The sequence below is a fragment of the Indicator indicator genome, chromosome 30, assembly GCF_027791375.1.
Source record: "Indicator indicator isolate 239-I01 chromosome 30, UM_Iind_1.1, whole genome shotgun sequence".
NCBI lineage: Eukaryota > Metazoa > Chordata > Aves > Piciformes > Indicatoridae > Indicator > Indicator indicator.
The window spans coordinates 2,882,830-2,905,034 of NC_072039.1; the positions used below are offsets into that span (position 1 = coordinate 2,882,830).

General features: G+C 45.4%; 1 protein-coding gene across 1 annotated transcript in view; it reads left to right on the forward strand.

Moving 5' to 3' along the window:
- The window catches only part of BCAS3 (BCAS3 microtubule associated cell migration factor), a 372,406-nt gene that overhangs the window by 344,402 nt on the left and 5,799 nt on the right, over nucleotides 1–22,205 (forward strand). The window contains exons 24-25 of the mRNA XM_054394123.1: nucleotides 3,252–3,419; nucleotides 10,489–10,554. Of these exons, the coding sequence (XP_054250098.1) occupies nucleotides 3,252–3,419; nucleotides 10,489–10,554 (234 nt within the window). The remainder of the gene's footprint in view (nucleotides 1–3,251; nucleotides 3,420–10,488; nucleotides 10,555–22,205) is intronic.

The following is a 22,205-nucleotide window of genomic DNA, read 5'->3' on the forward strand; positions in this document are numbered from 1 at the left end:
GGGAGCAACCAACCCATCTGCCATTTCATGGACTGGAGAATAGTCCAAGGCATAAAAATACCCAGGACTTGATTCTGCCTTGAAAAAAAAATATATTTTACTTCAGTACCTATGCTGTCTGCTGATACAGTGGCAAGAAGAATGGGAAGGTCCATGAAAATTGGTCTTACTTTTCCCAAAATAGTTTGGGAAACAGGGACAGAGACAGGGAGTTATGGTAGCAGAGGATCTGCCTGTTCAAGCAAGGTCCTTGACTGAGGAGTTGCGCATCTGTGTTCAGCTTTGTGTGGAACCCATTTTATCAATGTGTGTATTGAAATGAGGAGGAATTTGTGGACTCCAACGCAGAGCAGATGACAGTGTACGGAAGTCCTCTGCCTGCCCTTACTCACAGGCAGAGTTGGGGGTACAGTGGTGGCTGCTGAATCAGAGCTGGACATGAAGGTCTTGGTTGTGGAGTTTCCTTCTCTGGAGACTTTCAAAACCCATCTGGACACATTCCAGTGTGAACTGCCCTAGGTGCTCCTGCCTTGGCAGGGGGATTAGACTCGCTCTCTAGAGGTTGCTTCCAACCACTAGCATTCTATGATTCTCTGATTGCCAAATGTGTCCTCCTAACATGGAGAAGGAGTGAAAAGGGAGGAGAGATAAAAGCAGAGCTTTCCCGGCTTTACAGTTTTCCACAAGAAAACTGTGTGCAGTTAATCCTTCTAACCTGCATTTGCATTAACACTTGCAAACCTCACACGTTGCTGCTAAGAAGTTTTGGCAGCTCTTGGCCCTGATTGCAGAAGTAACACTGCACTTGTCTCCTTTGCTCTCACTCAAGGATCTCAGGAGCCAGGGACCGGCGCTAGGAAGTTTCTCCCTGTACACATACCCAGGCATCTTGGCAGAGCTTCAAAGGCCATTTGCCTTATTATTCATATGTCTGCTTATAGGAGCAGAAATGCTCCCATTTCTCACATTTGGAATAAGGGCAGGCACTAGTAAAGGAATGATTTCTCATCTCTGGCACGACTCTGCAAACCTGGGGGAGCTCAGCATCTCCCTGCTGTCACCCTGGGGTTTGGGGATGCAGGTTTATAAGCCCACCCCCTGCTAGCTCTCTCCAAGTATATCAACAGCCATATCAAAACCAATTGAAATCAGTGGGGTCTTGGAGTATATGCAGAGTGGGGGGTCTCAAGGTTGCATCAAGAAGGATGACTTAAAAAAGAAGCTTCAAGAAGAAGGCCAAATTTTAGTTTTCCTCCTGCAATTAGGATAGCTGACAGGATGGAAATGTTGCAGAGACTTAGACATCATTGAAATTGCTTCTCCTCCTCACTTCATTTTCTCCACGAAGTTTCAAGAACCCTCGCTTTAAAACAAATTAGTAGACTGGAGTAACCTTATAAATCCAAAGACCCATTAAAAGTTGAAATATTTTGTCATTCTTCCTCTGGGTTTAAACTGGGATTCATCCAGAGTTCAAGTGCATGCATCACATAAGAGCCACAGTCCCATTTTGTAGAGGTCCATTTGAGCGTTGATGGTTTTCTAGTGCCAGGAATCTACTCTGCAGCCAGGCAAAGAGATAAATCAAAGCCGTGTGCGCCGATGAAATTCAGGAGCCAGGAGTCACCATTGCAGCCCATATAAATCCCTGCATGCCAGCCCCTGGTGCTTTTGTCCATGCCATTAGAGTTCAAAATTATCTGCCCCTCTTTGCTGATGTATGGATTAACCGGCTGCCCGAGTGTTTACTAACGGTTATCACCCGGTACTTTGGACGTTATCAGAGGAAGGGACGCCTGCCGCGGGGCTTGGTCTCTCACCCTTTCTATTACCACCTGTCAGTGGCAGGGAGTGTGCTGTGAAGCTGTACAGTCACAGACTACAAGTGTAGATAGTTTCTGACGGCTGATCAAAGGGGAAAACCAAAAGCCTGATAACAGGGACGTGTTTCATGTACTTTTAACTTTGAGAAACATTGGCATTTGCATTTTTCCCCCCCTTGGTAGACTGGCAGAAACCAGGCACAATAAATGCTGCATATTCAGTTACCTAATAGTGGAGTAAATGGTATGTGCTTGAAGCAACAAAGCATAACTGTAATCTCGTTCCAAGTGGGAATGATTTAAGCAAGCCTTCTTAGAAGACATGCTGTATAATAAAGCAGAATGATTTTAATTTGTACTTTGAAGTGATCTTGAATTCAGAATCTAATCTTTGCATTCAGCAGAACATCCTACCCTTCTGTGAATGAGGCAAGAACTGCAAGTTAAGGAGTTATTTAAAGTCTCTTTTTGTAGGTACGTGCACTCTGTCACAAGAGCAGCTGCAGCAAAGTGCTGCTGCTGAAAGAACCTCTCTCAGCTCACGTTTGACCTAAAATTTCACAGTGCAGGAACAGAGGAAAGCCACAGATAGCCCGGACTGAGGAAGAAGGGCTGGCTTTTTTCCTTCAGTAGACATGCTTTGAACATGAGGTAGAAAGCAAGGCATCCTTACCTCCTCAGTGTGTAAGAGTTGTGCTTCTCTGTTTAAGGGCAAAAATAGGATTTTAGCTACAATTTGTGCTCTTTAGCAAAGCCAAAGTGACTTCACAGAGTCACCAAATCACAGAGTCACCATGGTTGGAAAAGACCTTTAAGATCATCAAGTCCAACCCTTAACTGACTTCACCAGGGCCACTACTACACTATATCCTTGAGCACCATATCTGGATGGCTTTTAAATACATCCAGGGATGGTGATTCAACCACTTCCTGGGCAGCCTGTATTTGTATTCCGCAGAATCTGCCACTAACAAAACTGAAGCTTGGCTGTTTCCATTGTCTGAGGTGAAAAGGGGGAAAGAAGGGAGCTCAACAGCAGCCTGGTGAAAGACAAATCAAGTTTAAAAAATAATTTCCAGTTGTCTGACACGTAATTAATAACACTCACACGGGTTTTTGTCATCACATGTCATTCGCATCAGTGTCATTATGCTGATTTAATATCTCTCACTACTGTGAGACCAGCATTTGGTCTGTATTTCTAATTTAACCTTCTTGCTTACAGCTGCTTGGTCAAAACTGTTTGGCACTTAGGGCTCTGCTTGCTCCTGCTATGCTGTTAACACCAAGATTTTAACCGATGTGCCAAAATTAGCTTTTTGGGACCACAAAGCACGAGGGACTCCTTCTTTCTGATGCAATAAAGAACTCATATGGAAGTAGCTTGGTCCCAGGGTCTCCCAAACGTCTCCTCTTTGTTTGTTGAAGGTGCCTTCGACCGCAGCGTGACCTTGCTGGAGGTGTGTGGGAGCTGGCCTGAGAACTTTGGTCTCCGTCACATGTCATCTATGGAGCACACCGAGGAGGGCCTTCGGGAGCGCCTGGCCGATGCGATGTGCGAATCTCCCAGCAGGGACATAGTGGGCTCAGGAACAGGTACAAAGAAGAGGCGTGATCAGAGATCACGTACAGCTCACCCAATGGTGATTTGGATTTTTTTCTTTTTTTTTTTTTTCCCCCCAGGTTTTGCTTTTCCTTTTCTCTGTCCACTGCCTCTCTGCTCAATGAGCTTTTGCAGCGTAGTTTTCTAGAAAAAGAAACTGGTAGTGGGACACATAGATATAGACTGAAAAGCCTCAAGCACCTTGCAAAACACTGGTGCTTGAAGCTTCCTTGCCATGTAGCTGTGACAATGGTTCTGCCAGCTCTGTGCAGATCGCTGCCCTTGTCCACCCTGCTCCAAACAATGTCATAATCACACTCATCCTCATTTTGTGTCCTGGATAGAGCCGCTGGGAAGCGTTGGTTCTGTAATCCAAATTAATCCATCTTCATCAGCGTCCATTATATTGATAAATTATATCATCTGTTTAAGTAGATGGAATGGCACATCAGGGATTATGCTGCTCAGGAGGGGCAGGAGATGCTCCCCAACGTTAAAGCACAGCTATTGTGGTTTTGTTGTCTCCATTAATTCTGACTTGGTTTTTAAAACACCCACCAGTAAAAGGTCTGGGCCCATCTTTGATCCATGCACCATTTGTGTTGTGACCAGCAGCTAATAGTAATGGTGGCTCCCAACAGCAGCTGCCAACTCGCTTGTCACTTTTCTGGCACCTTGCCTGGGAAGGAAAAAGAGGATGAGCTCTAGGAGAAATGTGTGGGAATGCCAACCTACAGACACTACAGGAAGGCTGTGGAGAGCAGAAGCTGTCTCTCCTTTTTGCTGTATTGCTGAAAGCCTTGTGCTGCTCTTAGCTCTCCCTGCTCCTGGAGAAAGCTCCAAGGCTCTTCTGTCAGGGCTTATCCCCCTGCTTTAAAAATGCATCACTACTGAGCACATAGCCCATGGCAGGTCACCAGACCGATGCTACCTCCCCCAGTCCAGAGCAGGATGCTGCAAAGAGGCAGAGCTTAAGCCCTTGTGTGTAGGTACAGATAGCAACATCCAAGCTGCTGAGTGAAGCACCCTTCCTAGCCCAACCTGTCACCTTTCAAACTGGCTTTGCTCTGATTTGCATCTTAAAAGACATGGAGTCAAAGGATGGTTTAAGATTTGGTATTAACAGAAAGATTTGGCTGAACACCAAGTATGAGTCTCAGTTACAGATCTGGTGCAAATTTTCACCAGCAGATTTTTGCCCTGGATGAGGCACTGAACATATCCATGACACCAGTGCTCCATCACTGCAATGAGGATAGAGATGCCTCACATTGCTGGTGTGGAGGTGAGTCAGCTGATGCATGTAGAGAGCTGTGAAGGTGGAGAAACAGGCTGTGAAAATAGACAGAGGCACATATTTCATCACTTATTGCCCCATGCTGTGATCAGGGTGGTGTCCACTTCCAGTAAGGGGTCAGCTTCCCTCAGGCTAGCTGTGTTAGGGGAAAGGTGAGGGGAATGCCGCCTCTGACACCTGAAGCCATCTAGACATGCCAAGTTATGGTGACTGACTGCCCCAGAGACTTGACATTTTATTATATGGTAAAGCAGAATTTGTCAGAGACAGAGGTCCATATTTTCTCTCCATTTTCCCCAAACCCAGCTGAGAGCAGCCAGTGCCACCTTCTTTGGTGTAAAATGAGGCTCACAGTACTGCAGGTACAAAGACAGAAAGGTTTGTGTAGAGATGCCATCGCTGAGCTAAAATTCATTCAGAGAGATTTCTCCCTGCTTTTGCTCCAGACACATAAATCTTCATAAGGAGGGTAAGACAGATGTCCTTTCAGAGCAGCATATGTAAGCAGCAATAGTAACATGAGCATTGACCCAACTCACCCCATCCCACTGCCCTCCTCTCGCTGTCGTTACGCTCTGTGTTTCTGTCATGGGCTTCTCTCTACCACTGCTGTGCTTTATTCTCAGGATTTGGGCATCTGGTGACTCAGAGCAGCAGAGAAAAGCCAGTGATAAGGCTGTGAACTCCTGTGCCCTTTCCACTTCCATCTCCTAACAGCTCTTGAGCTGTTCTTCTTACCAGATGGCCATAAAAAGTTCTCTCCTGCTCAGATGATACCTGGAAGACAGCACTTGCCATGGGAGTCGAGTAGCTACAACAGGGGTGGTTACGCTCCCGGCAGGCTGCCAGCCAGGCATTCATCAAGCTGTGGAGCACAGTGAAGTGCTAGCATCTGTCTGCTGGTTAATAAATGAGGGAAGATAAGTTTTGGAGGTACATTACGCTTGCTTCAAAGAAAAGGTGTCTTTGTTGGCTCATAACCAGTAGGATAGTTTTCACTTCCCCTCCCCCAGCCACTTAATATCTTCACAAACCAAGGCTGAACTGAAATTATCTTTGGCAAACATTCAGTTTTCTTCTGTGGGTTCTCTGCTGCCCACTCACCTTAGTGAAATGATGGCAAAGAGCTCAGCAGAGAAGGACACCAGGAATAGGCTTGTTAGCAGTTGATTTATACATTGGCCCTGGTTCCAATGACAGTGTTTATATTTCTGCATTAGAGTCAGAATTATGGAAGTTATAAGCCTCTCTCTAATGATCCTAAAATGACTTAATTTTAACTCAAGCCTGCCTTTATGTTATGCATGCCTTTATGTTTTACATGCCTCTATGTTATGCATGCCTTTATGTTTTGCATGCCTTTAACCCCTGCTTGTGCTCCTTGGAGACTCTTGAGCCCATAAATACATTCTGCAGAGGTTTAATGAAATTTGCAAAGTCTTATTCCAACTGAATCATGAAGATATGTGCAGTGCTCAGGTCCACTGTGTGGACAAAGACCAAATGGGCAATAGGGTGGACAGTGAGACTTTATCAACTGCTCAACCGGTCCTGACATGCACTTAATGGCAAGAGATAAATAGATTCTTTTAATGCCTTAACTGTTAGGACATAGCTGACACGTAGATTTATTTAGTAATCCAGACTGATATGCTGCAGGAGTGTGGAGCAAACACATGCCCACGGCACACAGACCACTTTGGGGAGCAGATATTCACAGTGTCTTTTTGTTCCTTGCCTACCTCATTGCATGGCAAAGCAGAGTTGGCAACACCTCACTGGTTCCATCATCCTGGCTACTGGCGGAGGCAGAAACAATCTGAAAATTGGTTGCACAGAAAAACTCCCAACTGGAGGATGCTAAAACCACGAGGAATAATCTGGTTTTTGCAGGGAAAGGGAATTAGATGCTGATGAGTCTTTCCCACCTCTGATTCTGACTGGTTGCCAAGGGCTGTCGGAGAGGGGATGGGGAAAGAAGCAGGTCTGGAAACTGACCACCCTGGAAATCTGCTTTCCTTATGACCCAAATGATAACTCCAGTCATCCAGCTAGTTGACTTGATTGGGAAACCAGCTTTTCTCCTTGTTATCCAATCATCCAGATGACCCATGTCTATCTTAAGTGGAGTCTGCTGTACATAAGCTGTCAGCCTAGATACACATTCAATTCCAAAGAAGGCGTAAATTGGCAAAGATGCAAGAAGATGGTTTTGCTGTTTCACTTTCTGTCAAACTCCCACTGGGGAAAAAAATTAAAATTAAAAAAAAAAAATTTAAGGCCTACTGACAAAATGTTGGTGGTCAGTGGCCCCTTTTGCTTGCAGAGCCTTGTTTTCAAGCAGCTACAATATTTATATTTGCAGTGTAGTTTCTTGAGTATTGTGCTGGAGCTTCACATTGCGGTCTCAAAACAAACGAAAACAAAACCATAAAAATAAAAGCTAGCATTGTGATTTATGAAACTCTGCTTCCAGGAGACAAATCTCACTGACGATATTCCACTCAAACTGGATATGCAGAAATTGCCAGCCCAGGCTAGAAATCTTTCCCTCTGAAAAACACTGTAATCAGGAAATGCTCTGATTTATGTATTCCTTCCACAAGTGCATTTCTTAAGCTTTCAAATTCGTTTTAGCCATTTCTAGGCAGAATATTGGAAGTTAGGATGTAAAAGAGGCCCAAGCCTTTACAGTCTGAGCTACAGGATGCTTTCTGAAGGGTATCTGTGGAAGATGATTCCTGTGGCTATTCCCTGTTCCTGTGCCATGGGAGTTAACTGCGATGAAACCTTCTCCTTGTGCCCTCTGCCCATTCCCTCTGGGATGAGGACGGTGCCTGCAGCCATGCTGCTGATGTGGGTTCTTCCATGGTTTGTGTACCTCTCAGGGAGCCAAATTCACTAGGCTTCCACTTAAAACGCAGGCTGGCCTGAAGGAAAATCAGTAGATCTGTTAGTCCATCCCAGAAAGGAGTTGCTAATTCCAGGACAGCATCAGTGGACGTGAAATGGTGCAGCTGTGCATCTGCAGCACCAGGAGGAAAGATACTCTCATCCCAGTTCATCCCAGCTTCTTCACCTTATTTTGACCTGCATGAAAGGTTTAGCTGCATGCTAAATTTAGGCACAACTTGAGGCTTAGTTTCCACACAATTCACCAAATCAAACCCCATTCTCTGTGTTCTCTCAGGTTAATTACAGGAAAGCACACAGCACAGTGGCAGAAGTGGAGATTTCTTCTTCAGGAGTCTTAACGCAACAGACAGGTCTCCAAGAGAGAACTGTCAATATATAAAATAAATAAGGATTCATCACTACTCAGGTGATTTTGTCAGGATAGACAACCCTGCAAGCTTCCCTCAGTGACAAATTTGCTGCTGCCAGCATCACACCCCTGGCTTGCCTGCAGGATGGGACTTACTCTGTGTGTGCAGTGTGTGATTCCAGTCCATACCCCTCTGCTGTGTCTTCTCCGTTACAGTTTGGTTGGCTGCTTGAATGCTGTACTTACATCTAACTTGTTTTGGCAGAGCATGCCCCAATCTACATTGCTGCAGTGGTTTACAGGTGGTGGATCAGTTTTGTGGACATACAAAAGGAGAATTGATTTCTGGGGGCATATATCCTTTTGTTTTAGTTCATTATGAATTCCAGTGCCCTATAATGGCTCGGTTTGCACAGCACTTGACAGAGCAAAATAACTTTTTTCTCTGTCTATCCTACCTCAGGTTTTCATGCAAACTTGTAGGAAGAGCCTCTATTAAGAATTGCAGAGCAGCCCCTAAATTTTGGCATCTCAGAACCAGCACTGTAGGTCTGGGCAGGGAAGGGTGAGGGTATGGCACCACCATTTGAAGAATCTGAAACAAGGTGCTTAAAGACCATTATAAGGTTTCAGTTTAAAAACTTTAAAAGGTGTGGTCATGTCATGGAGTCACAGAATCATTTGGGTTGGAAGAGACCTTAAAGATTGTCGAGTCTGACCATTAACCCAACACTGCCAGGTCACCACTAAACCATGTCCCTCAGCACCACATCTACATAACTTGGAAACCCTTTCAGGGATGGTAATTCCACCACTGCCCTGGGCAGCCTGTTCCAGGCCTTGAAAACCCAATTTTCTTCCAGAATTCCTGCAAAATTCTAAGTCTGTCAACTGCCACCTGCAGAAATCCAGTGGCACAGAGGTGAGGTGCAAATGCCCTGCACCTGGCCCTCACAACAAACCACCTGGATTCCTTCCAGATTTCATAATGTGATGAAGGGAGCTCGTATGTTGAAGCAAACTCTTTAACCTGATTAATGGGATGTAAGTAAGTGGAGCTAATTAGACATGCTGTAGGGAATAGCCTGTAGGAAGCCTGGGATCAGTGCTCAGGGTGGTTGGGATCCTAGTCCCCAGCCAGAGCAGTGTGGTTGCACCAGCCTGAGCCTAACTCAGGTCCTGACACCTCTAAGCCTTGCAGGGGGACTTTTTGTGAATCTTTGTATGAAATTTGTGGTTGGAGAAGGGAAGTCACTCATTTTCTAGCTTGCCTAGCTAAGGTGGAAGTGTGCATCTGTGCTAGAAGAGGAGAGGAAGTGACTCTTCTGATCCCTGCAAGGAGCATCCTTCCTGGGTTTCTTCCAAAAGAGAAGATGTCTGTGGTCACAAGTTGTGATTAGAGAGGAGTAGCCACCTGGACAAAGAGGGACCTGTACATTTAGTTTCAGGAATAGGATTAGCCCCTGTAGAGAGTCAAAATTTCATCCCCTCCTTTTTCCTTCCTTTCTTCCTTCCTTTCTTCCTTCCTCCCTCCCTCCTTTCCTTCTTTCATTCCTTCCTCTTCCTTTCAGTTTTTACAAGGTAATTTTTCCCTTCCTTCTCCTCAGTTGGTCTTCATCCCAAGTGGGACGTGGGATCTAGGAACTCAAGAGCACAGAGCAATTGATTTTCCCTTCAAAGAGCATTTCTTTGAGCTTAGGAGATTTCTGCATGGGTTCAATGCAAAATCAGCCTGGGCAGCAAACATACTTGGATATCAAATAACATTGATGCTAAAAGCAGCCATTGAACTCTCAGAATATTCATCCCAGGGTCAGAGATTAAATTACCCCCTCAAATAAGTCCGAGAGGTCAATGCAGTTCTTCCTACAAAAGGTTTATTTGCATGAGCCTTGTTTAAAAGAGATGAGGATTCAGGGCTCTTCAGGAGCCACCCTTTTTGAGGTGCTGCAGAAGAGCAGCAGCATTTGCAGTGCCCACATTTTGCCATGGGTTTCTTGGTTGTTTCTCATATGCAACATGCAACCACAGCACAGCTGCCCCGTGCAGGACGTCGAGCACTTCAGCAGCAGCTTCTGGCTCTCTCCTCCCCAAACTGCTATCCCTGGAGCAGCCCCATTTCACAGCCTGGCCAGGGCCCACAAGGACATTTGAATTCCCAACCATTTCCCAGGTTTCCAAATCTGCCTCACTACCAGCCCCAAGAGTTTTTAGTGGAATTTCTTCCAGGTCATACATTATTTAAGGGGAAAGGAAAGAGGGGGAGTGAATGTTGATACCACAAATGTTTCTGGTGTGAATTTAGATTCATTGCTGTTTCTGAAGGGACCATAATGCCCCCGAGACAGCTCTGACTTTCTGCCTTTTGGTAACAAGTTGATCAACTGCACTTCCTTATTATCATTTGTGGTGTGGGGAGATTCCTTTTCCTTTCTCTTCTTCTTAAACCAAGGCAATTTTATTTACTTATTTTTTAAGAACTATTTTATTTTTGATACAGACACAGCCGGTGAAGTAGCAGTAAAAAACATCACCACAAAGAGGCACATGGCTTTGAAATGTTTTGGTATGTAACACAACTGTATTGTTATCAGGTCTTAACTTTTGCACAAAGAATATTTCTCCTTGCTCTAAAGGCTAACACTCCCTCCCCCCCTCCCCCTCAATCAGCTCTCCAAGAGTTACATCCTTAAGGTGGTCATAGGGGAACAAAACAACAGCAAACAAACAAAAAAAAACCCCACAACCATCTAAGTATCTCAAATCATCTCACAAATGACATTGTTCTGTTTCTCTCCTTAAAGGAACAGGAGTTGCTTTGATTTTTTTTAAATTTTTTTTTTAAGTCAAATTTAGGATTCTGCTGTTCAGAGCAGAGAGGTCACAAGGCCCTAATGTATTTAGCATTGACTGCCCTCTCTTGTAGTGCGTCTATTAGTCAGTAATTTGATTTGTACCTATTCATTTGCAGTCCCTGCAGGAGCTCTGAGCTGGCCCCAAGTATAATTGGTGCTGTCTCTATTTTTACATCATTAGATTAGCCCCGACTCCTGGCCACTTGTTGTCTGCGCTTGTCTGTCCATTTATACAACCTAATGTAACACAAAATTCATTACTGATCACATTACTTTCAACTCTGAAGCCAGCTTTGTGATAAACATTTTGTTAACCCTTTCTTGCCAGCGCGCAGACCTGGGGGATAAATGCACTTTCCCTCTGCAGGAAAATCGATACCATAATAAAACAAAGTGCAGGCACATTTCTAGATTTGTCATTCCTGACGGAGAAAGAAGCAGGGAGCAGCATCTAGGAGATGAGTAAATGATGTCTGCAGCCAGGCCAGCTCACACTGCTGTATGTGAAATGAGCTCAGCAGTGTCCTTTCTGCTAGAATATAAAGAAGTGACACAAGATAGGGCCAGCACTCAATTTCAAACTTAATTTCTTGCTCATTGTTCCGCACGTGTTTGAGCTCTTCTGTGCAGGCTGTAATCAGGTTATAACATTATTGGACCTGGACATTTTTCTTCCAGTGCTTTTGTCTCCAAAGTAGTTAACAGAGAAACAATTCCCTTTCTCCTTAGAGATTTGTTGTTGTGTTGGATTTTGCTTTGCTTTGTGGGTTGTCTTTGTTCTGTTGGGATTTTTTTTCCTCCTAATGATTAAGCAAATTAATTTTCCTACTGCAATGCTCTGGGGTTTCACAGGCAAATGTAAAGCTCTGTTGTGTCTCGCTTGGCTTTGCTCACATTTGACTGTTTTGCTGAGTACCTCCTAAAGCATTAAGCTTTTTGCATCTCTGAGGCTTCTGCTATTGATTTTGAGGAGAACAAGAGGAGAACCACAGTGAACATTCAGTCAGGCCTAATTCTGCAAAGGGCTGAGCATCCCTGCAGCATCATGCCCATGAGGTGATGCTTGCTATTTCAAGACATGGCTTTTGGTGCAGGCAGAAGCTGTTGGTTTTCAACAGTTTTCTAAATTCATTTTCTGTTTGTACAGCTTGGCTTGGCAATCTGTTATTTTGGGTTTTCTAAATATTTAGAAATATTTCTCGGTGTTTATTAAATCTTCCCTTTGAAAGTCCAAGGTCCGAAGCCTGCCCCACACCGCGCAGTCCCACAGTGAGCAGGGTGCAGGAGACTGGGAGACTGCAGGATTTTTCCACCTCTAGTCTCTGTAATTGCCTTGTTATTCCTTTTAGGAGTCTTTGCCTAGTATTTTTATGTGGGATACAACTTATGGCAAGCATATCTTTCTCAGCAAGTATGAGAGTCCTCATCTCCCAGCATTTGAACCAGGGCTGGTATTTTTACAGCTGTTTTATGAGCCAAAACTTGTTGCAGCTGCTGAGGTGGTGGCAGAATAAAGACAAGACAGTTCCTCTCCCTTCTCCCAAGCTAAGCAACCCCAGAGAGCCCTATGGAATTTGGCTGATTTTTAGAGGAACAATTTTAGGTGTGTGCAGCACTGGCTGGGGTTTGCTCCTGGCTTGGTCTCCACTTGACACTGCTGCTGCCTTTGTGCCTTCTTGCTCTCTGCTGCAGCTTTGCCATCTGAGCCCTGGAGAGGCCAACATGCCCTGAAATCCCTGTGCAGCCTTACATGACTCCTATCATGTTAAGGATGAGGCACAGGGCATGCCATGTTCTCCGTGGTGGAGGATATGTGGCCAGCCAGAGATTGTGCCACCACTGCATTCCCACCTCAGCATCTCACTGTTGGGGATTGCAAGGCTGACACTGCTCCCATTTCTGCTCATTGCAGACCTCCTGAATGTCTTGCAAAAGGAAGTTTGAACCTTTATTTACCTTAAAACAACCTGTGGCAAATTTGCTGACTGCTTTTGCTGCCCATGCAGAGAATTAGCATCACACTGATGCTGAGGACATCTACTGCTCCCCAGATTGAGAAAGGATGATGGCCCAAGTCATAGAGTTGGAAAAGACCTTTAAGGTCAGGCTTGATGGGGTTCTGAGCAACCTAATCTAGTTGGGGATGTCCCTGCTTACTGCAGGGGTGGTTGGGACTAGATGTCCTTTAGAGATTACTTCCATGATTCTGTGATTCTTTGATCATCAAGTCCAACTATGAGGTCATTGCAAAGCTCTCAAACCATGCATTGCCCTCACCAGGGGAGAAGGAAGAACAGGCTGTAGAATAGAAACACATTTATGCAATAAATTGTTGTGCAGCTGAACTGTGAAATGAACACTTCTTGTTAGAGAGATACAACAAAGTATGAGTCACCAAACAGCAAAAGAGACATTAAGACAGCAAAACTCCAGCAACAGATGGAAGGTCTAAAGCTAAAACAATTTAAATGTTCCTGGGTGAACCAAGCCTCTGGCCCTTTCAGGCAGCTCAGCCACAAAGGCTCCTTTTCCACCATGGGATCTGCTCCTCATGCTTTGCCATCATGAGGCACAAGTCCCTTGACGGACTCCCAAAGTGCCACCTCCACCAGCTCCAAGGGCTTCCTCCCACTCATTCAGATGCCACATCATTTTCTATTATCATAATGTAGTCTGCAGCCCTGCCATCACCTCTCATCACCCCCACCATGTCTCTAGCAGACTATCAGGCAAATAGTAACCTGATTTTCCCCACAGTCTAACCTTGCTATCCGCAGTGGAGGCTGGGAACATCTGGGCTTGGAACTGTATCCTTGCTTACCAGTGATGTTGTTCACTATCTGATGCTCATAGTGGGTCTGGTGGAGTTGGTCTGGCAGAAAGCAGGATGAGGGGAAAGAGGAAAAGGGGAAAAGGAGGGGGGAAAAAAGAGAATTTTGACTGAGGGAGGATTGGTGGGGAGGGAGACTGCCTGGAACACATCCCATGGGACCAGGTGTGGTGGCTGCCCCAGGAGAAATCTGTGTTGTGGCCAGATCTCTGTTAATGCTGGGAACAGTTAGTTCTCCATGAGGTATATATGGCCATTTGTGGTACCAAAAGATTAACTTTCCTTCCATTCCTAGCCTGCTGTCTCCCCACCATGGATAATACATAAAACAGTAGACTTTTATTCATTAACATTTATGGGAAAATGTTAATATTAAACTGTAAGTGAAAAGCCCTCTCTTATTGAATTCTTCTGCTGTGTTATTGGGAGCCTAATTACATTTTGCATTTAAATAAAAACCAGATGACGTTCAGGACGGTCAGGCAAGCATTCTGTAAGTGAGAATTTATCTTGTGATCTGGGTAAACAATGTCTCATCATTTAACAGTTATTATAAATAATGGGGGTTTAAGCACTTTGCTGGGAGTTCATATTGGCTCCACGCTGGTTGCACTAAGGGAGAGAGAATTTCAGTGACATCTTCCAGGCATCCGGTGAGGAGGAATCATATCCTGAGCTCACTTCTCAAGCTGCAAGCAGTTTGCATCCTCCTCTGGTTGTCATTGCTCAATATCGTGTGCACAAGAGGCTGAGGGAGAGAAAAATGAGTAAGGGAAATGACAAATGGGTTGGAAGTGTTTGGCAAATGGAGAACCATAGAATCATAGAATGGTAGGGGTTGGAAGGGACCTCTGGACACGGTCTTCTCCAGCTCACAGCAGGTTGCCCAGGATCAGAATGTGCAGACAGGTTTGGAAAGTCTCCAGAGGAGACTCCACAGCCTCTCTGGGCAGCCCGCTCCAGGGCTCCAGCACCCTCACACCAAAGCAATTTTTCCTAATGTTTAGGTGTAACCTCCTGGGTTCTAGTTTGGACCTGTTGCCCCTTGCCCTATCACTGGCCACAACTGGAAAGGGCTCAGCCCCATCCTCATGACCTCCACCCTTTGGCTATTAATCAGCATTGGTCAGATCCCCTTTCAGTCTTCTCCAGGCTAAACAGCCCCAGGTCTCTCAGCCCTTCCTCCTCACAGAGATGCTCCAGGCCCCTCAGCATGTTTGTAGCCTCTGTTGAGACTCTGTCCCTGTTGAACTGAGGAGCCTGCAAGTGGACACAATAGTGCAGATGCAGCCTCACCAAAGCAAAGTAGAGGGGGAGGAGAACCTCCCTTGACCTACTGGTTGCACTCTTCTTAATGCACCCCAGGAGACCTTCTTGGCCACTTGGCTCATGGTGAACTTGTGGTCCACCAGGACTCCCAGGTCCTTCTCCACAGAGCTGCTTTCCAGCAGGCCAGCCCCTCACCTGTACTGGTGCAGGGGTTTATTCCTTCCCAGGTGCAGAAACTGTCTTCACTGCTGCCCCAGCAGAGGTGGAGGGTATTCAGGACCCCTGTGGAGGTTATTCAGGACCCCTATGGAGGTTCATGGAAGTGGTTGAAACTTTTGAAGGTGTTTTCTTTCTGTCAGCATGGTGCTGTGTAGAAGTTGTGTTCACAGAGGATGGAGAGGATGTTGAGGCAAAACACAAAGACAAAAGAATAGGCAGCTTTGTGCCACATTTCTGCTGGTGTCCTCTTAAATTACATCACTGCTAACTCCATGCTTAGGGATGCCTGAGCTCATTTAGAAAAAGAGTGAAACTTCTCAAAAATGTAAATAGGTTTTTCCCCACTTGTGTTGTTTAGATTCTGCCTTTCATTCCTGCTGCTTTAGACGAGGCAGCAGTGCTTTTGTTGCTGCCTGCCTTTAAGTCTTTGCTGTGCCTTTCTCAGACGTTAGCAAGACCCTCCAGGTTTTCTCCAAGCATCTTCCCCACAGCCTATCTCCCAGCCCAGGGAGGATGGAATTAGTTTTCCATGCACACAGAAATAAGTGGTAAAGCGATGAATTTTTCAAGCACCCATTTGCTGTTGTGAAAAGACAACAGAGTTTGGGAATGGCTGATGCTGGCTGGTGGCGTGTCACCTCCTGACACAACAGGAAGCCACCCACCCTATAAAGTGGCTCTTCCAGGACATAAACTGTTTACTGCCTTTTTTTGTGTGAGGCATTTTATCCCTTTTTCCAAGAAGCCCCCCACAGCTCAAATACCATCTCTTTTATTTATTTCCTTTTTTTTTTTTTTTTGGTATTTATTTGTTATTTCCTTGGTCAGTGACTTTCTCAGTATCTGCCCAACACATGAACTCTGTGTTTACACCAAAAGCTGATGGTGTTGTGAAAGACAAAGGGTCAGTATCGCATCTCCAACCGTTTCCAAAGATGTTTTTTCTGGGAAGGCTGCAGGCAGGAAGGTGCCAGCAGAGTCAGCAGCCAGGACCTGCTGTGTGTTCTGGCTTGGTGGCACAGCATGTGAGCAAGGAGCCATGGGTGGGTGGGGGTGGTGAGCACAAGCAGCACTCTGGTTGAGGTGAGTGGGATGGAAATGGTGGTGATTCCCTAACTAGATACAGACAACACCATGCTGGGGTACCCAGTACCATGCAGTGTGCTGCAGAGGGATGCTGGAGCGTGTTGCTGTGCTGGTTTTCTCCTAAGGCAGAGCACAGCATTCCCATGGACAGCATCTCCCATCTGTTCCCACAGACCACTCTGAGCAGCTCTTCCCATTGGGCACTCCATCACTGAGGCCAGGCTGTCAGGTGGAAATGACAACCTAGCAGCCTTCCTCCCTCATCTGTAGTGGGGAGGTGAACTGTGCAGGGACAAGTCTCTAACCTGGAATCTGGGTGTGATTTTTTATCTTCACTCAGGGCTACTTTCATCCACACCCTCTGAAAGAAAAGCTTTAGGCTGTGTCATGCCAGGATTGTGTTGTCTCTTTGGTTTACCTTCTGGAACCGTGACTGGGCACCCATTGAAATGGGAGCAAAAAGTCTGCAGAGGTGAAGGGCAGGTAGTTATATTGACTTCCTTGCCAGATGCCCACGTACAAGGCAGGGTCTGCACAGCTTGAGATGATTTAAATTGCCTTTGATGTGGGCTGTGGCCAGAGGAATGCCTTGGTTTGCCATTAGGTCTTTTAGATTTCACACAAGGGTTATCCTCCTCCATGCACTCCTCCACAGGCTCATTCACACGTTTGACAGTGCTTGCCAGAGTGGAACTAAAAAGGCAGAGTATGTTAGGATCAATACTGGGAACAGTTCTTGAAAATATGAATTTTAAAAGTGAAAACATCCAATTTCCTTCTTTCAGCTGCCTTCTGGTTTTCAGGAGAACAAACACAAGCAGCTGTGTGGAGCAGCTCCATTAACAAAGGGCCAAATTAAGCTTCAGATGTCAGGTTATCAAGGCTCTTTCGTATTTAACATCAGAATTTGGAGCTGTATAAATAAGAGAGAGTGGATTAAGAGCCTCAAGCAATCCTGCAAGAGAGCGAGCCCACAAGGTTGGCCTGTTGTTTTTCCAGGCTGGGTTAATACTCAATCTAGGTAGAGATGTGATTTTAAGGGTACTACTGCCAGCTCTGAGTGCTTTGTAAAATTAGGTCTGTGTTCAGAAAATTGGTCTGCTTGAAGCAGTGATGGCAATGTAATCTTTACAATAACTGGCTAAATAGACCAAATAAGTCATGTTTGGAGCTGGGAGTATTTGGATGGGTTTGGAGTTTCTCAGCAACACTCAAAACTAGCGCCAGGGAAATGAAAGGAAGAGACCTCTGCTCCTTAGATCTCCACCTGAGCTTTCCCAACTCCAGAGCCTTGAACTGTTTAGAGGAGCAGACAAGGCTGAGTCCATGGTGACATCATTTCGTCAACGAAACTCTTCTGATTTGGACCAGCTGAGCATCTGCTCCCCTCAAACTTTTAACTTCTCCTTTGAATCCAACCCAAATTCCAGTCCAGCTTCCTCCTCAGCATCAATCTGCACCGGGGAGACAGCCCAGAGCCTCTCAGTAGCTTTCCTGACTGGCCCAAAAGGCCACTTCGTGTCAGAAGTGCTAGAAGCTGTGCCAGAATTGCTTTGCTTTGTAACATTATCCTTCTAAAATGAACTCAGCCATACGTTTGTGTCAAAAGCACACAAGGCACACATGCAAGAGGCACTCAGATGCATGCTCCAAGCACAGGGGTTGTCCTCCTCTGGGGCTGCCTTGTCTTCCCAACTGAGGGTTATTAAAGAGGCCAAATAACAGAGGCAGCATCACGGGAGAAAAAAAAAACTAGGTCTTAGACATGAAAGGAGCTGCTGAAGTTTGGAGGGCCAGGCGTGGCTGAAATCCCCTCTTCAGCATATCAGCTAGGTAATCACTGGGTTTGACCTTCAGGCAGCTTTTCCCTACCCATTTTTTTGCTGAGACTGTTCAGCCAAGCCCAGAAAAGAAGGAGGGACCTCCAGCACTCCTGAAGAGCTCCTGATTGTCACCTCCTGCGTTGCTGCAGCCACCTTTGACACAGGAACCCCCAACCCCAAGATCTCCAGTGGCTCCAGCTCTGGCAGGTAGGGAGATGCTTAGATCTACACATTGGCTCCAGACCTTCACTGGATAGAAGTGTGGTGGTTTCAGGACTAGAAGCATCACCTCCAAAACTTCTGAGCAAGATCTGGAGTCTGGAAGATGTAAGACACGGAGCTGGTAGGTGTCATAAAGACACAGATTACACCGAATTTGTCTTTTCCTTTGTGGAGAGGCTGACAGAGGGGTCACTGTTGAGCAATCCAAGGCACTCCCATAACCCTGGGAATGAGAGACCAAACCCAGGAATTTTAATACAGTGTTTTCTCTGCAAATGCTTTTGGTCTGATAGACACAGATGTGCTGCTTGCGTAACTGAAGATACAAGATAATTCTGCCTAAATACATTAAAAAGCAAAACCCAACCCTTGTACACAGATGGGTTTGCACAGGAAAAGCATGTAGAACGTGTAAGGTATGTTACAGGATTTATTATTGTAGCAGCATATTGAAACTTTCAAGATGGGAATGGGGGGGAATTCCTTTATTCTCAGGCAACTATATCTGCATATCCATTTTAAAAACTCTTGGAGATATCTGGCAGAAGGGCTTCCATAATGTGGATGGGCTACAGAAAAGTCTTTTTTGCTATAAGCAGTTGACTTCTCCAGCTTTTAAAATCTCACATGCTGCCTAAAAGTGGTAACTCATCCTTCTGAAGTGCCATTTATGTAGGAAAGCACCCTAAAACTCTTGGGGGAAAAAACAAATTAAAAATAGAGAGCTCTAGGAAACTTGAGATTATTTTTTAAAAGCACTGCAGTCACTGTGAAAGTGCCTATCGTGAAGAATATTCTCCCTCTAAACGCTACTCCTTTATCTAGTGCACTTCTAACCTTCCATAAAATGTTCAGAGTCAAGTCTGGCAAGATGCCAAAGTCTTGAGTCTCCTACTCCATAGACTGGAGTCGTATGGAGCTTTTTGGGTTCTCTTTTTAAAACCAAAAGCTGCTTGCTTTTTTCCTTTCTTTTTTCTTTTTTCTTTTTTCTTTTTTTTTTTTTTTTTTTGCATTTTTTTCTCTTTGGGTAGACAAAATTCTTTAGAAGTTCATGCATGAAAATGTTTTGTCCATATCTCAACAATCTCTTCGTGCCTGAGGTAAACCCAGACATTTATGTAAGTTCAGATGTCCTCCCCGTTTCGTAAGTGTGAGTTGTTTGGCATCTTCACGCTGAAATAAGGCACTAGAAATGAAATCTGCTGCCTCAGCGGGGCTCTGATGTTCAGAAGGTTCAGTCTTCACTGCCTTGCTTCCCTCCTGCCTCCTATACCTCCTCATCTCCTTGCTACATCCTGCCACCTTCTTTCCAAGATGCCAGGTTTCATCTCCAAGTGCATGGCACTAAGGAACTCTGTGTGGATTCAGCATTGGAGTTGCTGTAAGGGAGTTTGACAGGAACTAATATTTTACATAGGCCACTGAATCCTGATTCCACAGAAGTTGCTCAGGCAGCACTTGCCTTCTTTACTTTGTAAATTTAATGTAGGTGCTTTGGTGGTGCCTCAACTTCTTTCAGGTTGCAGCAGGATGAAATGGTTCTAATACAGGAAGTTGATTTTCAGTGTTCAAATGCCATAGTGTTGCCTTTCTCCCTTTAAATGGAGTTTAAAATTACTGTTCTCACACTGCTGCCTTAAGAAAAAAGGAAAAAGAGGCATTTTTTAGGGGGAGTTCTGTCATGGCCACCCAAAACATCACAGCAAACTGGTGCCCACTGCTGCCTGCACTGGTGGTTGGAGCATGAGGGGAGCTGGCATAGGTTAATGTCTTCTGCAGGGCATGGGGCAGAGAGCAGGTTTAATTCACTTTTAATTATAATTATGTCACACAAATTTGTCAACTTCATAGCAATAGAGAGAGCTGGGAAGTGACTTTCTGTGCCCCTGTTGGAAAGGAGCAAAGTAAAAAATAGATTTGCCCAGAAATTTCTTTTTGTCCACCTCAAATGAAAAGGAGCTTGGAAAATTAAGAGCTTTAGTGACTACTTGGTGCTTTTGTTACACTGCAGTTCAATATCAACTGGTTTTGCTCATCTGGGAAGATTTACCTCTGGGATATGATGCCCTCCTCCCCCCTGCCCTCACTGCCAGCAGGACCACAGGGCTGGAGCCAGCTCCGCAGGTCCTTGTCTCGGAGCAGCCGCCAAGGGTAGTGGAGATGGATTATAATTAGAGCTCCCTCATTAGCATAATTGCATTTCCTATTACAAAAATAAGAGAATACCCAAGCAAAAACCTACTGCTGCAGTAGCAGCAATGCAGCTTCCAAGGCTTTATGGCAGGGGTGGAATTTGTAACCCCACATTAGCTTTCGAGCCCTTTCCTGCCTTGGGCTGCACCATGCCTATCCCAGGCAGTGGCACCAGCTCCCATGGGGACCAGTTATGATGTTCATAGTAAGTGTTCATGCAGAAATAGAGCCAAAAGTGTCCAGCTAAGTTTGGGATGTTGTCTAAACAGTGCAGGATGGAGAGCTGATGTGTAAAAGTGTGTGTTGGAGTACTGGGAAGCAGAAGCCAGGCGTTGGGGCCAGTGTGAGCTCCTCTTGGGAAGGGGGAGCATATCCCACTCCCCTCAGCAGCAATCAGTGAAATAAAAATGTTTAACTAATCCGTTCACTGGGGAGCATTGGGTAAATTACAAACACTTTAAGAGATCCTCAAGCCTTCCATTGTGTTACAACAAATTGCCTTTTAGTGTTGGCTCCATATAGGATCCTTTTGAATGTGAATCCAGATGGCAGAAGCTACATAATTATTATTCATTACAGTTAATAAGTAACACTCAGAAGCCCCGGCCCAGCTCAGCAAGTCCCCTGTGATAGGTATTGTGCAAAGGTAAGGGTGAAAAAAATCAGTTCTGGCCACAAAATGTTGTAGGATTTCAGTTAAAGACAAGAAGGTCTGAAGGGCCCTTAGGTTTGCTGCCCAGGAGCACAGACTGGGCTGTCATTCTGAGAGCTCTGTCAGCAGGGACTCTTCTCTCTTTTCCTGAAAATGAAGGAAATTATCTTTGATTTAAAAATAAGGCTCTAATTTTGGCCTTTTAGCTGTTCATTCCAAAACTACTTGTGGCCAGGGAGAGGTGGTTTTTCAACTGCACCTTGTTTTCCCTCCCCACCCCTGGAAAATGCTCATCTTGCATCCTAATTTCAGGGAGGGGGCTGAGGCCATTCCCGCGCTCGCAGCCCCCTTGGTGCATGGTGGAGCCCGAAACGTTCCCTGAAACAATTGCTGTGAATGACAGAACTGAAATCGAGGAGATTCGAGCCCTGCTGGCCATTACCCCACTTCCTGCATTCCTACTTGTTAATTGCCTAATTCCTAACGAGTCTTCAGGCGTCTGATGGACTTTCTGATGCGTGCTCACGCCCGACGCTTCCTTCCCTCCCCTTCCTGGCCTCATCCCTCACCAGAGACCTTGTTCCTTTAAAAATGCCATCCTTAAAAAAATCAGAAATACTCAGCCCAGCAAAAGGAAAAGGGAACTTGACATTAGTTGAGCTTGAAAGGCTTGGTGCTGTGAAAAGTGACTGACGTGTGAAAAGAGGCTACAATTAGTTCTTTCCCCGAGCACTCTCCCATTCAGTCCAGGGTCACTCCTTCAGCGAGCTGCGGCTTTGAGGGTAATGTGTTGTGACGGTTTGAGATGATGAAGAATAATTCTTGTATTCAGAGTTGCTGCCGCTTCCCCGCTGCCCTGACACATCAGGCTGCTGTCATTGTATCATTTATCCCAGGCTGTGCGGGAGCCTGGGCAGCCCTGGCTAGGTAAGAGGAAAGGGTCAGTTCTTCCAGCAAATGATTTGGGAGGGTATTTTGCAACTGTGCTTAAGAGGGGAAAGCAAACGGAGAGAAAAGGGGGAAACCATTAGAAGAAATAATGCACTGGAGATGAGATTTCTTTGAGTA